Genomic DNA, 18,175 nt, shown 5'->3' with positions numbered 1-18,175 from the left:
GGCCCATACTTCATCCCGACACACTCCCCTCTCACATCTCATCTCACCAGAGAGCGTTAGGAGGGTCAATTTGACCAATCATAGACCGTGCTGCACCCCCGGAGCCCCCTGATCCTCTTTCACCTCCTCCTGGGCCTGTGAACTCTCTGTGTACAGTCATCTGATCCCACTATAGCAGCAAGCAAGAAGCAGTTCCTGACCTGGACTGCTTACACACACACACTGAGAGGTGGGATCATAGCCTGCAGTCAGCCTTCTAAATGTAACAATGTTCCTCATTTTGTTCACTCCTTCTCTATGATCATGAACAAGAACTGATACGAACTGTCATTTGTTCCAGTTACACGACACCAACCTGTGCTCAGCTTATCCCACCAGGATTTAGAATTGACTCTTGACTGTTTGACCGGATTACGTTAATGTAACTATTCAAAGAAGAAAGAAAGAGAAAGGACAAACGTCTCTCTCTTTTTGTGTAGATATGAGGGAACTCCAAAAATCCGTTTGGGGAATTAGCTGCCACTGTTACAACAAATGGCAAAAGCAAACACTTCTAAAGACCACACATTTAAATTTACAACATGGTCTTTGCTTTCAACAGCAGAAACATAAAATAGCACGTAGAATGAAACTATTAACATGTATGGATTATAACAAAAAAACAGCCGAAGCAGCTGCTTTGGATGGCCGATTGAGACAAAGAAAGAGCAAATTTAAACATTTTAACAAATGAGGATACACCTAAAATATGAATTTCGTGCTGTGTTAAGTAAGTATACCAGTGTAAAGTGTGTTGGCTCAGTGGTTCATAATTTCACTTTGGAATAACTGATGCGGCTCTGAGACCCGCCTCTTTTCTGAATCATGTTCCCCTCTATACAGTAGTTCCCTCTCGCAATCCAAAGGGAGGCAAATCAGGTTGGAGAATGGTCATGATTTGAGCAGTCTTTTGGGGCAAGTGCAAGTTAATCCTCAAACCACAGAAGTCAAATCTTGAATCCTGTCAAAGCAAGTCTCAAAGCAAGTCTTCATGAGCAAATCGCAGGTCAGTTGGAAGTCTTTCAGATCTCTGAATGCTGACCGTTAAATCATGTGGTATCTAAACGTTTTTCAAGGTGTGTTAAAGGTTCTCTATACGATATTCAGAGCATTAATATAGCAGCCAACAACTATTTGCAGTGTAAGATATAGTAGAGTTATGGCGTCGTGAACAGCGAATGAAGTCAGGCTAGCTCACGGCCGCCGCTCTGTACTTAGCTAAAATCTAAATTTAAGACGTGTCTGTATGGAATGATTTTGTGACTTTTCTGAGGTTTCAAGTCCTCATTTCTGTGAAGTAAGCCTGACTTGAGTCCAGGTCTTAGGTCTCAAGACTTAATAAATCAATAGTGGAGAGTTAGCTTTCTTGTCTCTCTGCCTGCCTATCTGTCTGCTTGCGTGTTTGGACTGCTGGTTTAATTACCGTCCAGGCAGGGACAGACCTAGAGACAGAGGCGGCGTGCTAATTGTATGGTGGACCAGGAACGGAAGCTGTTAAAGCAAGTCTGCAAAGAACTTCTCAGCCTCATCTGCTGCCATAAATCCCTCCTCTCCACTACGACTTACTGCTGTTACCACTCCCTCCACCACTTCAGCTCGCTCTCCATCTCTCTCATTCTTTCTCGCACTCTGAGACTACAATTTGAGCGAGTATGGAGAGAAGTGGGTGGGCGTTAAGTATTTACTGGTTTACTTGTTATTTTCTTTGTCTATTTTCAATAGCTTGTCTTTTATCAATGAGCAAACAAGTGAAAACTAAACTAAATTAGAGATAAACTGATTTTACAAGCCAAATGGTTCCATACATTTCCTTTCCACTTTTTTGAAAGAAGCTTGCATCGTTGTTTGGCCACACACGTCAGCCATATCCCTCATCTCAAATCATCTCCCCTCCTCCCTTCTCCTCTCCCGACAAAGGGACTCAAAACAGTGGTTATCCCACAGTGATCATTTGTGTGAGCCTGGTCTATATGGTGAATGCTTGTTTAGTTAAGGGGACTCATGGCCTCTACCGGGCTTGGAGAGGTGGCCCCCTAAGCGTCCGGATTGCAGTGAAGAAGTACTGTAAGTGCTCCCTGTCAGCATGATGACTCTCTTTCTAGGACTCTTGAGAATGAAAAGCAATATGTTTTCAGTAATTGAAATCATGTCTTTGCACATCTTCCCTCTACCTCTTCTCTATTTATCATGTACACAAACAGACATAGCACAATCACCATTGGCCATTATGGAGGCCAACCAGGCCTCCCATAGCTTAAAGCAAGAACAAAATGACTGACCACCGTAGAAAGGCCTAATTAAACAGTAGTCTTTAATGTCAGTCAGCCCCCCCCGCAGTAGCCCCAACCACACATGAATGAAAGAATAATGCTCTTTTGAGAAGGAGCAGAGTTTTATAATCCAAACCCATTGGCTTATGAAAGCCCCTTAGCTAAGAAGGCCCACAGGTCACCCTTCATCTCTTCCTTTCTCGATCTTTCTCCCCTTCTCTCCGTCCTCGCTCTCTCGTCGCTTCTTCTTCTCTGTCCTCCTGCTGGGTTCAAAGCCAGTGGCCAATGTGAGCAGGTCTGTGACCGCCACCTCCAGCAGGCCCTTCCTCCCCCGAGGTCGTGGTGGTTCTAATTATCCCTGGAAAAGGCACACAAAAAACACACATGAACAGCCATGTGTGTTGGCATGACCAACCACTGGGCTCATGTGCTTGGATTACCGGAGCTCTATGAAAGAGAAACAGCCAATTGAATCCAAAGATGGTGGCTGTAGCGGTTCTAAGAGTTGAGAGGAGGGGGTGGGCTGGTTGGCTTGGGTGCTCAGGGGCCTCAGTGCAAGGGGTTATCCCGGAAAATGAGTGGGGGAAAAAATTGCAAGGGTCCAGTGTGTGCAAACCCCCCCTCCGACCTCACCTCACCACTACCAAGCTCCAAAAACCTCGGGGGGGCGAGGGGACCCCCCGACTGGCAGCAATAAATAGATTCTTTCTCAAACATGCCTAATCCTGCTAAACAGCAACAAATCCTATTAGGCCATGAATTATAAATCCTCCCTCATCCCCTCGCCCCCCAAAGGAGAAACCCAATCGCCCTCCTGTCTTCATAACGTGCATGTGCATACCCACACGCATAGACCTCAAGAATGTTGGTCTAAACAGGGAGGAATTGTAAGTGTTGGATATCCATGCACGGGTATGTACGTATGTCTATATATGTGACTGCTTGCCTCCATTCACACTAGATGCTGGTGCATGTGGATTTGTGTGTGTGGTCCCTTGCAAGGCTTACTACTCTCCAATAAGCTAAGCTTTGAATACAGATTTACAAACGGTTGTGTGCAAGCAGGGACACTCTCATACACTTTTGCATTACAAATGCGTAGAAAAGGGAAAAATGAGGGGCAAGTAATGCTCCTATTGTTTCAGATATTAGGCCTCTCGACTGTCTTTGATTTGTGTGGGACACAGCTTGAAAGACTAGAACATGTTGGCACTGTTAAGAGCAACAGGAAAACATATACTACTGTGTCAGCAAAACATAGTCAAACCATAATTATGAGAAAATAAGTTAAGGTGCAGTAGCTGGAATATGCCGATCCAGGGAGAGACTGTGCCAATATTGCTGCTTTTCAGGAGAGCGGAGGTGTTGATGCTGAGAAATAGGACAGTGGTGGATCCCACTGTGGGTGCAGATGTTTTGGACTGCCCCTTAAGACAGACTGTCTATCGCTACGCTAACAGCTCTGTGATGCTGTAATGTTCGTTGTATTCAAACCAAACTGTTGGAGATTAACAAAAGGAAGATATAACATTCTATATGATGACGGTGCTAGATAAAAGTTGTTGAGACATTTCAGTACGGCCTAGAAAAAAAAAAAACAGATTTAATGGTAAAAATGCCCTCTGAAAAGAAAAGTCTGACCCTGATACACCCACAAACATGCATTCGCAAATTACTGACACACCTTAGGCTAAACACTTAGACTAAACGAAGGACTGGCACAAAAGAGGGGGTCATTAACCCCAAATCTCCAGCTCTGTAATTTGGCTCACTTTGAAGAATAGTAAGAGCCACGTCCTCCTCTTAAGGCTACACCTTAAGCCTGGGACTAAACCCTCAGAACCTGAATTAGTGGTCATATCTGTGGGGACTGTCCCGAATTCTTTTTTTGACTGCTCCCGGTTTGTTGGTGGAAAGAATTGCTAATGTGTTAATCAAAATGAATATGTAAAGTACATTACAATATACAGGGAACCAGTGTCTATAGTTTATGTAAGAATCCTTGGCAACTTTATCCTTAAAATTCCTTCAATTCGACTTTTTTTGTCTGTATTTTACAGATCACTATCGTAGCTCCTTGTGGTTTTCATACCCTGGCAAAAAAGCTTTTTTTTCCCACGGCTGCAGTTTTTCATTTCGCTCGCCTGTCTAACTGGAAACTTCCTCGTCCAAATCTTTAGTTAATTCGGCAGTTACAGTCGTGTCACGAAGAGTTCACCAGTCATTAGTCTACTTGTTAGAAGTGTGCTCCTCTCCAATCTTCTCTCCGTGTGGTGGGAAAGAGCGCGGTGTCTGTCTCTGTTCTTCTCAAATAATGACAGGTTGTGAGACTTGGCGTCATTAACGCTAAACGGGGGCGGGGCTTTTTCCTGAGGTCACCGGGATGTCAACCATTTCATTGGTGGGTTTCTTTCACAGGCTTCGAGACTTTAATTCACATGTACCTTTGGAGGTATGTGGCGACACCATGTGTGTATGAGATCACACTATATAAGGCTGCTTTGGACAAGCAATGTATCCGATGGTAAAAATCTAAGTATATATACCACCACAAAATTCCTTTCGACATAGTATGTTGAAGTCACAAACAAAAGGCATTGTGGGCTACACTGACAAGAACGCATGAAAGAGATTGAAGCTCTGTATTTGCTTGCTGTATTCCTACATGTATAAAAAAAAACATGTCCTTTTACAGAGTAGTTTCACAGTGTTTTTGTGATAGAAATGCAGAAGTTGAGGCTGTTAGAGAATCTACAGTATCTTTGGCCACACACATCAAATATAGCTGGCTCTCTCTGTTCTCTCTTTGTCATCAGCTCTTAATGGGCACTGGGCTTTGATGTGGTTGCTGCTATTGTCTCCAGCAAGTCTTGATCAGTGTCCATTGATCTGGAGGAAGCGGCACAAAAACAACTGGAGCAGGCACGGGGAGGAGGGAAACGGTTGTATCACTTAACGAGCTGCGTCTTGCTGCGTGGAGGGAGGTTGAGCCTTGTGTCAAAGACAAAGTCAGAGAAAAACACTGTCAGAGACAGAAAAGCTGAGGGTGACTGGGTGAGAGAGACTGTGAGAATGGCAGAGGGAAAGACAGTAGGAGTGACAATGTTGCAATGATTTGTAAGTCTCAGTGCAGCAGCACAGAAATGACTGTTGTCCTGGTTAACAGGAGCCATTTCTGAGCTTTGGTCGAACAACTATTCTTTTCATTTGTCTGCTAGCAGAATCATAAATATATGTTATAACGAAAAAAAGAATTGTGAGTTCATCTGGGTGGAAACACACGGTGATGTGCACTTTTGATGTCTGCCGACCACAAGGAAATAGAAGCTGCTGTTTACCGATGAACGACAACAACCTCAAAGTGTGAACACAGCATGTTCACAAGCAATAAGCTTGTGAGGAGGTGGCCTGAGAAACATGAAGTTACGGATGCAAACCACTCTCAGAGCTGGTTTGATTTCCCACGAGAAGAACACTTTTTTTTTCCACATGGGAGAATTTCTTGCTCAGAAGCCCATTCATTTCAAACCCTCATTGAATGAAGGAACTTGGCTGTGATGATATGGTGTCTCTCACTTATAATTCTTACCACGGCACCCTCTGGCATGCCATCACTTTTAGATCAAACATTCCTGAAAGAATGTAGTCATCTTATCCTCCCAAGATATGATAAAGGGATGTCTGTTTTTGAGGAGAACAGAGGAGCACATCTCTTTGATGGACCAAAGCACCAGTCATAAAGCTTATCTCTCTCACACACACACACACACACACACACACACACACGCACACAGAGACCAGCAGTCTTGCTGGGCCCAGACCGTAGCACATTGATGTCTAAGGCTGCTCTCTCCTGACTGACTCCAAGGTTATTGCAGCGCACCATGGAAGCACAGGATATTTGACGGTCCCCTGCCAAATAAAGAGCCCGGGGGGGTGGGGGATGCGGGAGAGTTGCCATTGACAACTCCGGGATCTCCAAAGTGACCATCGGAAAATGAAAAAAGAGAAAACTTATTAAGAGAGAAGAGTCCAGGGGGGGGCCACGGGGCTAAATCTGTCACAGCTTTTCAAGAAAGGGACAAGGCCAGTTCATGACTCCAGCAGCTACGGCTTTTACATGACTTCTACAGATGACCTAATGAAGAATAGCGAGTCTGTTGAGAAGAGCCAGGAGGTAGCCAGCCTACCCAATGGAGAATTAATCATAGAGCGCAGGACAATGGAAAATGTGTAGACGACGTCGTGGGCGAGATCTGAGCTTTGCTGACTCAAGAGGAGTCCCCAGGATACACTGTGTGTCGGAGAAAAGAGAGAGGGGGAGGCAGAGTCAGAGCCAGCAAGTGTTTGAAGGGCAGCATCAGCAAAGAGAGAGATGCAGAAATTACATTCCTCCAGTTTCTTTGTGCCAAATGTTGAATGGAGTAGGGGGGGGGGGGGGGGGGGGGGTGTTGGACAGAAACCCTCCGTGTTATTCTTTTATCGCACTTACCCAATGAACATGTGTGCGCATTTGTGTCAAACGCAGGAAACGGGAGGAGGGCAAGGAGGGAGCGGGGTACAGTTGTACAACGATCAAAACCGCACATGTTTTTTGTTTCCTACATGTGTTTTCTTTCCCAATTATGCTCGAACCTCCGAGTCACACAGAAAAGAGACAGAACCTGCCCCCCCCCCCCCCCCCCCCCCCCCCCCCCCCAACACATCCTTATCCTGATCGACGGTAGAGAGCAAGGAGGTGGGGGGCAGACTTTTCTTTTTTTCCCGAAATAGGGCCTCATGCTCTTTATGTTTGGTATTGTTTGTGTGCATTTCCTCCTATAGCTTGGGCAGGCCTTGCGTGGAGGGCAGGAAAAAAGACAGCAGCCCGACAGCCTTTGATGCTCATGTTTTATGGTCCCATGTAAACGCATTGTCTGTTAAGTCCTTTTGTTATCCCTCTGCCTAATTAAGACCTCAGAGCAACTTGTTGACTCCACAAAGACCCTTGTTCTGGGAGGGGGAGGGTGGTCTGTGTGTTTTTTTGTGTGACAAGGGTGTGTGTGTGTGTGTTTGTGCACGTGGGTGTGTCGCCTTTTGATTGGGACGTAGTTTGAGAGAGAAGTTCATTTCTCCCACAAACAAAAGCACAGCCATTCATTTTCTGTTTTGAGGGCCGTTTGAGTGGAGAAGAACTTATCTCTAGCTGCAGTTACGCTCAAAGTAAGAGCACTTAACACACAATCATCCCATTGCATGACGTACACATGCTCCAGACAAGTATGTAGAAGTGACAATGCAGTACCGACCATTGTTTGTTATTTTTTTACATTCCCTCTTTCATTTCTGCCATCTTCCTCTGAGTCTCTCCAGCAGGAATATGGTGATGTCAGTTTGCTGTTAATCCACCGCTCTGAGCAGATACGCTACTCCTGCACACACTGTCCCGCGGCTTACCAGTGTAACTTTGATACCAACAGATGACGGAATGGTCACCTGTGTCTGAGACATACTGTACATGAAATAGAAGAGAGACAGAGAGAGAGACGGGCACTAACAAACGGGAGCAAGTCCCGCTCACCCAGCAGACAGGAACTGTTTTTACTATATGTTTTCATTTTAATTTTTAGCCATCATGGGTTGGACTTCAGAGCAATCCGGATAGTGCAGGGAGGTTCTAAATGATTAACAAAAACAATGAAATCAACGTTCATGATTTATTCATCAAGAGTAAATGAGTAAAGAATCTTTTTTACATTCATTGTACACACCTTAAGTCAGAGCTACTCAACTTTGGGATGGGGACAACAAGTGGGGTTATTTGACATGCGGATTTCAATGAAGCATATGTTGGTATATAAAAAATACTCACTAGTATTTATTGTTTAAAGGCATACTTGCCAACCCTCCCAATGTTTCCTGTGATTTCCCCTCTCCCAATGTCCTCCCAGGGTCACAGTCCTCCCGTATTATTTCCAATTCATAAAACTTTTTTTCCTTTTTGTTTTCACAACCTGTTTCTGTCACTACGCAGCGTGTATACGCCCTACTGTTTCCATCCAGACAACAACATTACTAAACCAAATGTTCTTTGCTGGCAGCCACTGACACATTGAAAAGCACTCAAACAATGAATGAATGAGTAAATTAATTCATAAAAAGCTGATGTTAGAGAATTACTCAAGAGGGGTGAATTCGCCTTCTTTTGTATTTTACCTGAGAATTAGAAGTAAAGTGGAACGTGGAAAGTGTACTAGAATTCACCAGAATGCAGGAAACAGTCTTCGAAAGTCCGCTTTGGTTTTAAATTCTCCCTTTTTTTGAGGCGTCCAGATTGAAAAGTATGTTAAAAGGTGCTCAATATGGAAGTCAGAGCATATCTATTGCCTCCACAAGGTTCTCAACATGGCGAACAGCAGAGCCGACGGCGAACAGCGCAAGCTACAGTGCTGACAGAACTAACAGTGTTTACCTGGAGGGAAACACGAGGGTGGATGCTAAGGGTGGTAGCCATTAGCTAGCCAGTCGGCCTAGCTATGTAAATAAAGCACAGAGAAGCTGGGATTACGACACACATAGAGAGTGACTTCATTTTCTGCTCAGGTAGATAACACTCCACTAAATCTTTGCTTAGCAAGAAGTGGTTTGCTGATATATTAATGACCCGAATCCTGTAAATAAAACCTTTACGACAAATACTTGTTGTCATAAATGTATGATGTCTTTGGAGTTTCCTCCGTGCCCTTGAAAATACAATTGAAAAGTATGAATTTGACAATCCTAACTGCTGGGCTCTGTGTGTCCATATGTGCCTGCAAACTATTTGTGTGATTTCAATCACGCGAACCACTGAAATCCAGTCACTCAACACATTTTGGCTCCGTGTTTTCGCATTATCTATTTTAACTCAAAGCACACATCGTCCAAACACGCTGCCGTCAAATATTCAAGGACATGTTTCCTTTTTTTCTGACAAATAAATCACTTAAGCATCAGTGCACAGCACACAGAGAGCCTCCTTGAAAAAACAAACACAAGTGCATGCCATACAGTCACTATGGTATGCAAGTATGAGTTTGTGTGTGTTGTTTGCTTCCAGTGGTTTCTGTTTCAGTGTTTAGCTCCATACCAGTGGGTTTTCATTTGTGTTGACACAGATGTGCTGCTTTGAGTCGAGGGACGTGTGTTTTGGGACTCCTCTTCATGCAAACTGAGTTTGGTTTCCTTCTGTTTCGTTTTTTTTTGTGTACATGAATGCATACCTGTTTCTCTATATGTGTGTGTGTGCTCTCCTGTCAGGGCCACATGTTTTGCTCTTGCATGGTAAACACATTGTCCATTGATTCTTGAATGTAGCCAAATTTAGCTTGTCAAAAGCAAGCCACTTTTTACGACAAGGAATCATCTATAGACCAAGGCTGACCATCACCGTTTTACCTTGAGACTAACTCAGTCTCCCTCTCTCTCACAGGTTGTCCCATGCCCAGAGGTCGGCTGTAAAGGTCCTCCGCAGAATGCAGTACTTTGTGGCCAGGAAGAAATTTCAGGTAAGCAAAAGTAGATCCAGTGGAGAGAAATTTAACAGAGTTAAGGAGAACAAAAGAGGGGGAAGATGCAGAGAGAGACACATTGAGAGTGAGAGAGGCTGTGTGATAAGTGTGTGTGTGTGTGTTTGTGTGTGTAGTGTGTGTGTGTAGTGTTTTTGCGGTTATACAGGATGAACAGGGGGAGCCCCAAGGGGCATATGTCAGCTGCAGCGCTGTGTGTGCGTGTGTACATGTGTGTTTGTGTGTGAATGCCTGAAACTTGCACCTGCATGTCGTCTTTGTGCTCACTTCAGTTCAGGCGAAGTATCAAGGGAAGTCTACTAACCTGTCTCTTGGGCTACAGTAGGAATTCACTTACTGTACTGCACTCACCAAAACACACACTTGCAGAAACACACACACACACACACACACACACACACACACACACACACACACACACACACACACACAGCAGGTCATTGCCTCATGCAGCACTAAAGGCAGCAGAATTAGGTTCAAACATTTTGTAGAGTATTTCAGTTAAAAAACAAAACCTTATCATGTTTGAGATACTTTGCCCATCATTTTCATGCTACATGTTATTGTCGAATGGTTCCTATATTCTTACCGTTTCCAAGTGGTCTATATGTTTTCAATTATGGCCCTAAGTGACTTCAGCTGCTGCATGAGGCTATACTCTGTGTATACCAAGGATACCCTAAAGAGTTCACTGGGTTCTTTCTGATGCTGCTTGTATCCACGTCACACTAAACAAAGCTGTGAAAGGACCTTAACACGATTGCTTTCTACATGACCATGCACTTGTGAGTGCACGCACACACACACACACACACACACACACACACACACACACACACACACACAATGAGTTAACAATGAACCCTTTGCACCCAAGGGGGTTGGGGATGTTTTCGGGGACCAAGCAACAGCGGCTATGGTTGACAATGGCTTTTGTCTCCCTCCGTGTGTGTGTGTGTATGTGTGTGTGTGTGTGTGTGTGTGTGATCCACAGCAAGCACGGAAGCCCTATGATGTGCGAGACGTGATGGAGCAATATTCCCAGGGTCACCTCAACATGATGGTCCGCATCAAGGAACTGCAGAGAAGGTGGTGACCTTGACCTTGTTTCGTGCTCTTTCTTCCTCGCTTTCTTTTTCTAACTTGTTTTTTTACATTCTTGCCATCATTATGTTGATTACCTAACGGTTGATTACCTAACGGCGCTACAATGGCCCGACACATTTTAATTTGGATAAATATGCTGCAGCTTCAGAAACAATGCCAATTCACACATGAAAATCCAAAACAATTAGGGAAATGTGATTCAAATGCTGCAAGCCAAAACTAATACATTAACAGCGAACACTCTGTAAATACAGAAACGATGCAAAGTCAAAAACACGCAAACCCAGAAAAGAAAAGCAACAGAAAAACTGAATATCCAGTCAACACTACGGGAGACCTCCAGGTACATATACACTGGGTCATGAAGACAACAAGACAGGAAGAGAGATGACTCCATTACAAATGTCTCGATACAGCTTTTAGAAATTGCAGTACACTTTGTTATTGTTCTGACTGCTCATCGGACTGAATGGGACAGCGCCATAGTCTTTAGACTCATCTAGAGTTGTTACAAATTGTTGTGCTTTGTTGAGCTTTCATGAGGTCCAGTCTTCACTACTTTTCCTGCGAATTTTCTCTGCATTTTTACGTGATTTTGACTCACCCATGAAGGACATGGCTTGGGTAATAAATCGGTCAAACTCATGTATGTACGCCCCTTGGACCCTCTTAACACCTTTTTGCAGTAATTCAGCTGACATGGTAATGCCCTGTGAAATTCTGAAACCAGCAGGGCATCACAGTTTGTCGGTATATCAAGAAAAGAGGGATTCCTTGATTATTTATTACAATTTAAAATTAACTGCAATGATGTAAAGCTTCAATACAAAGAATCAAAGAGCCAAGAGTCTTTTATAATCACAATTCTAGTAAATTCTACAATGTCTCTCCTAAAATTCTAAGCTACTGATTTATTGTTTATCGTCTTTTTTTGCAACCCTAAAAAAAGAATACCAAAAATACCAAACGTTAACATTTAACAGAAAATCCAGAGAAAACGACCGCAGCACTCGCCACATCTGACTTCAAAAACATCACAATAAGGCATCGAACACTTTGCATAAAATGTGTCACCAACATAAAGGAAAGACAGCTAAAGACATGTGATTGCTGTGATATTCCTTAATGTGAGATGATGAAAAGAAGACAATGCTTTGCAGTGCATGTTGAACTGCTTCAGTACATTTTTAGATGACTAACAGTCCACATGTGCAAACCTCTTGCGAGTCTAATTGTTTATTTTGAAAGCCTGACAGCTCAATAAGAACATTCATGTATTCATCCCTTTAAAACGTGCATGTGGGTAAGCAGTAAATACCGTTCAAGATGACGCCATTTGTTTAATTTTATTGGCTCCATAAATTGGCTTATATTATTTGAATGTTTTGTTCATGACCTGGAATAAAGTGCTGTTTACTCAACTGAATCTCCACAGTATCCGGCCAGTGTTTTCACCTTCCCCAGTTTAATTACTTCTGTCTTTTTCCCCAGGCTCGACGGCACACTGGGGAAGCCAGGAATGTTTCTTCCAGGTAAATACACAGAAAACACAACAGTCTACATCTGATAGACAGCCATCACTCGTCACTCCATCCCTGTGTTTATATCCCACACATACACAAGCTCTGCCAGACTAAATATGAGAGAAAGAGCGGTCCCTGATGTGTGTGTGTGTGTGTTCACATATATATATGTTTTTATGTGGGCGTGTTTACATGTCTGTTTTCATATTTGTAAATATTTGAATTTGTTTCACTGTGCATGTGGGTATATAGCAGGCTTACGTGTGTTTGCATGTCTATGTGGGTGTAGCCTATACATTAGTTTGCAAATGTTGCTTGAAGAAAGAAATTAATTAGGAATGAATCATTTAGTATCTTCTAATTATTTAGCTTAGTTATTTTATTAGATCATATCATTTGTCCATTTGTTAGTGACACGTTGAAGAATAAAAGAATGGGTTGTTTGATATTCACAGACTCATAACTTAATATATTCAAATCAGTGATGTTTGATTGTATTGTGTTCTGTTGACATTTACATTCAGTTTAATTCATAAGTATTCATTAATCATGAAGAAATGATTTGTTGCATCAGCAAGCATAATGTGGGTCTTGTTATAAACTACAACTGACTTAACAGTGGAAATTCTAGTGGATTAGACTTTATCAATAGCCTGATTTCAGACCTCTGAATCACAGCCTAAATCTCAGTCATGCTTGTTGATGGCAATTTTCCCTGGTTAGAGAAAATAATTGACCAATTGGAGCTTTGTAGGCGGGATTAAGAATATGAAGAAAATATCTTCCCATAGCTCCCAAGCAACCTGGCTACATTAGAGAAAAATAGCTACAGAGAAAAAGGTGACCAGCATGAATGAAATCAAATGAATGAAATCAAATGAGAAACATACCAGATCTTAATAGACATATTTCTTTGATCAGTGTGTAAAAAAACCAATAACGCTTTCATGTTAACTGAAAATGATGTCAGCGGGACAAATACGTCACTCGCTACCTGATTGGTTCGGGCAAAACTATACAAAAAAATCCCCCTTCCTAACAAGAAATTAGAAAAAAGAATAAAGTGGCAATTCATTATGTTTATCTGGACCTTTATGAAGTTTATGAAGTTGAGTATTATTATATTTTATAGATTGAATTCACACTTTATTACTATTATTGAATGGTGGCTAATATGAAATGTTTGAATCTTTGTAGCTTTTATTGCCGTTCCCCACACAACCACCACTACCAGCCTTCCCTTCTTTACCCCATTTTCCTTCGGTCCAGTTCCCAGTAGCTCAGTGAACGTCTCGTGGCTGACCCTGGTCACCAGATAACCAGTAGGCCAGTTGGACAAGGAACAGGATTAAAAAAACGGGGCCCTTCCAATTTTGCAAACTCTCCAAGTCTACGCCACACACATTTCAAACACAAATTTCATACACAATCAGTACAAATGAATGGCTGTACTCACACATTGAATCACACATCTGTGAAATACCCATTGTAGAGTTTACACTTCTGAAGAGAAATTCAGAGAAAATACTGTGTTACTAATGCAGATCCAGGGATAAGTGGAGGCTTAACCCGCCTAAAGTACGTTTACCCACACTTCGATCTCAATAATGGAGTTAAGTCGTGTTTTTAGGGCTACATAACTCTTTCTGACATATATTTAGCGTCTACATTTCAGTTGGGGGCCGTAAACTGCCACTGTGACCCGTACCCACAAAAGCGGCACAAAATGAATGAATGGATGGTTTCACCAAGAATCATGAGCCTTCAGGGCTCCTACTGTAAATGACAATGTTATGTTTGTAACTTGTGCGTGAGCGAGCGGTAAGTGATCCGAGTGTGACCAAATGTACTATTATGCATCTGTTTTTATGCTCGATAATAAAAAAAAGAAATTAAGTAGCAGGCTACAATTTTGCCATCAAGGCAAATTAATATTGACACTGAATGTTTGTTTGTGTGTATATGTTTGACTGCCCATTTGTATTCATTCACCAGGAAAAGGAGAAGATAAAGAATACCCGACTATTGGAGCGCGACTGATCAGGCTAGAAGATAAGGTAAGCACACTTGTGCTGCTCAGTGTGTGTGTGTGTGTGTGTGTTTGTGTGTGTGTGTGTGTGTGTGTGTTTGTCTGTGGGTAAGACAGATAAGCAGAAGTGCGCATGTGTAACTGCATAACTGTGTGCCAGAGTCTCTGTTATCAGATGAAAGCGTGCGGTGGTATCTTTTGATATGACCTTGTTTTGGCTCGGCTCGGTCAGTGTGCGCCAATGTCATAAAAACACACCTGCAGTCTCTGCTCTCCAGCTTATCAGCATCTAGTTTAGTGCTGTGTTTATGCCGCAGTTACGTTTATGTTCATTTTTTGTAATTATTATCCTGACTCCCATTGTGAGCCATTGTGAGTCATTTTGATGATTTTCCATCCCAGCCCTTCTTTATTTCCTGTAATCCTCGGTACGTTGGGTGGTGGCAATTCTTGGATGTTTATGTTTCCATAAGTGAATATTGGAGTACTGGGAGCGTTAAGGGGGGGCTAAAGTCTTAACACAGTGAGGCATAGCCAATAGATAACAGCTGTGTTATGACGGGTGTAACTAGGCGTGTCCTCTCTCACAGAGAGAACAGGAACAGCGTGATGCCATCGTGACGCCAACCCTGATGGATGTACCAGTTGTGTGTGAATGTGCTCCCGCCTTCCTGTCTGCAAAAGAAATGCAAATCAAGATATGAAATGTGTTTGTTTGAGTTAGCGTGTGGCTATATCTGCTGTCTGCCTCGTGGCATTTGGAAAAGTTTGGAATTGTGTCGCGTGTTCAAGCGTGTTTTTTTTCATGTCGCTGGTGATGTCACAAACCTCAATCGTCCAAGTTGTTGTCGCATCTTAGAGTAACTGAAAACATACCCCTATACAATAGAACAATGCATCCTATAGCCACATTTACCATCCCATTTCTGCGCGCTCATCAACACTGATGCTCTGTAATGTTTGCATGCGTTTGCTGTTCTCAAACCCCCTTTGTTACGGACAGAGGAGTAATGATCTTGAACCAATGTACTCTCCGAGCCTGAAGACCTCCCTCCGTGATTGAGTTACGGCCCATTTGCTCAGGGCTTCATGTTGTGATCGCAATCTCCTGATTGGAAACATAAACCTGCGTTCAGAAGTGCCTCCCATACCTATGACTCTCTTTCTCGCTGTCTCTTCCCTCTTCCACTTCTTCTCTCTCTCCCCACCCTGCCTTGACACGAAGGCAAAATACCAACAAGAGGTGGAGGATTGAGAAACAAAACAGCGGAATCCTGCTGACCCTCCTAAACAATGTGGGACCAATCACCGTTCCTCCAATCAGAACTGCGTTTGCGTGCGTTGCTGCAACAAGCTTCCTCTCAAAGTGAAACAGAAGCGTAAGCAACAGCCACTTGCGACACCCAGAACCACCCATCCTTCATCATTACTATTTTCTTCGCCTCAACATCCGCCTCCTTCCCCTCTCTCATTCTCGCTCGTGTGAATTTCTTGTTTTGATTGTTCTGATGGGCCAGCACACCTGTTAAATGGGAAACGGGGGCCTACTTTTTCCCCTCAGGCAGCAGGTGGATGAACCTGCCGACCCTTATTACTTGGTACATCCCCTGGCCCTCTTCCAGATACGCCTCCAGTAGCACAGACGTTATTGTCCAGTCTAGATAAACTCAACTTGTCAGCTTTATGTTTCTGGAATGTGGGGATTTTATTATTACACTCAAAGTGCAATCCTGACTGAAATGCCCATGGTTGTAATTGAACACAGCTTCTCCTTCGCACTCCTGGCCCATTTTCCCTTAAATCTACTTAAATGTACTTTTTTGGAAGTTTGTATGTATTGTGTAGTATGCATTGACTCTTGAAACAGCGTTGCAACATGACACTTGTGTTTCAGCAGCAACGCGATGCCTCATCCAAACATAATGCTCAAGCTCAGTGAAAGTTTACAGGAGACTCTATTGTGAAACAATGAGTCAAGTTCAAATGTTTAGCGTGCCCTTGAGTTCAGTTGTCAGCTGCGTTTTGTTTGCAACAGGATCTCCAGCGGCGAAAAACTTTTGTTTGCCTCGCACCACTGAGTGCATTTCATAACGCTGTGTAGTTTTCTGAGTTGCGTCACATCTTGCATGTTGCTCGTAATAGTAAACCTAATCACACACAAAGCAGAACCCTGGTGTCACAGTTGAATCACCTCTGCGTAGGATCTTTCCCAACAGCCCTGAGGAATTATTCATCAACTCAGTGCCCTAATGTGTGTGTGTGTGTGTGTGTGTGTGTGTGTGTGTGTGTGTGTGTGTGTGTGTTGGTGTTCCCATGCCTTTCTCAATACTCACTCTTGGTCTGCCTCCAGCTAATTTTTCTCTTTTTTTTGACAAATTCCCTTTCCCCTGTAAAACACCAGACATCTACCACTCTGACTGTGCTTTATGCTGCAGCTGAGAAAGTAAGATAGAATAATTTTCTTGTCAAGCTTTTGTCAGCACATCACTTGTAGATGAATCTATCTTCAGTGGGCTGAAGGGGGCTCGGGCATTGTGTGTGCTGTACAGGGTTAGACAGTGATTTATCACACAAAGACAAAGACAACGTATAGGTCTACACACACATACACTCACACACACAGGAGCAGAGAGTCGATTAATCACCAATGTGTCTCACCCAACACACTCAAGATTGAATTCTCCAGGAGCGACTTGGAAACGAAGATTGATGGCACTCTGTGACAGTGTGTTATCTCTCTGTCAGAGACGCTCGATGAAAAATACCCAAACGACAAGCTCAAACAGTGGCCGCTGTCTCTGGGCTTCAGCGTGGCCTTTCCAGAGCGGAGCTCGCTGCATGCTTTAGGATGAAGTCAGCCCACTGTTTGTGGTAAATCTCTCTCAGTTTTATAGGAGCAGGATTTCTTTTCTCATGGCAATGGACAGAAAGGGCATGGAAATTACAACAATATGCTTTCATATATCCTCTAAATATCTGTCTGAAAAGCAAGGTTTTTTCATCCGATGCTGTTTTGTTTCATTAGTGTGTGAAGCAGGAGACTTTTATTATGTAGGATTTTTTTGTCAAGGTTGGAAAACTATTGGTCCACACAAAACCTATAAATGTTTAATTATAAATTTGAAATACAGAATAAAAATTTTGAAAACCTAAGATATGAGATATGCTTAGTTGATAGTTTTGAAAAAATATATTTGATCATTTACCTATACCATTTAAAAAAGCACCACAGTTTTATTTAACGTTAACGTTCAAATTAACATGTGGTTTCTAATTCTTTTAGAGTGTTTCTCAATTTATTTCATTAAGTCTGCGCTGAAACTGTATATGTCTGAATTCGGATTGTGTTACTAATCCAGACTTAACATTACGTAAAAGATATTTTTAAAAATAAGTCTGTTGTATTTGGAGGCTGTATTGTTGTTTGGTGCGTGTAAAACCCGTCAGCAGTGTCGAGTGAGGAAAATACCCTGTAATGCCCTCCGGACCTGCACAGACATGTCTCGGCTCAACACATCATTATTTGTGTAGCTCTAAGTACACTACATGGACCATACATCACGCTCACTCTGTGGTTACCTACACGCTGCTATATTAGGGCAGATATACTGTTCCATGTATGTCACGCTTATATCATGTGCATTAGCACTAGGCGTGCGC

The 18,175-nt window shown here is 42.9% G+C and overlaps 1 protein-coding gene across 1 annotated transcript in view; it reads left to right on the top strand.

Annotated features, from left to right (window-relative positions):
• Positions 1-18,175, top strand: part of kcnq1.2 (potassium voltage-gated channel, KQT-like subfamily, member 1.2) — a gene marked incomplete at both ends in the record, with an annotated part of 151,641 nt that overhangs the window by 87,500 nt on the left and 45,966 nt on the right. The window contains 4 exons of the mRNA XM_079163478.1: positions 9,760-9,835; positions 10,851-10,945; positions 12,455-12,495; positions 14,482-14,543. Of these exons, the coding sequence (XP_079019604.1) occupies positions 9,760-9,835; positions 10,851-10,945; positions 12,455-12,495; positions 14,482-14,543 (274 nt within the window). The remainder of the gene's footprint in view (positions 1-9,759; positions 9,836-10,850; positions 10,946-12,454; positions 12,496-14,481; positions 14,544-18,175) is intronic.

The sequence above is a fragment of the Pholis gunnellus genome, assembly GCF_910591455.1.
Source record: "Pholis gunnellus genome assembly, chromosome: 7".
NCBI lineage: Eukaryota > Metazoa > Chordata > Actinopteri > Perciformes > Pholidae > Pholis > Pholis gunnellus.
Note: the sequence above shows the minus strand (reverse complement) of the source record. Positions and strands in the feature narration are given on the sequence as shown.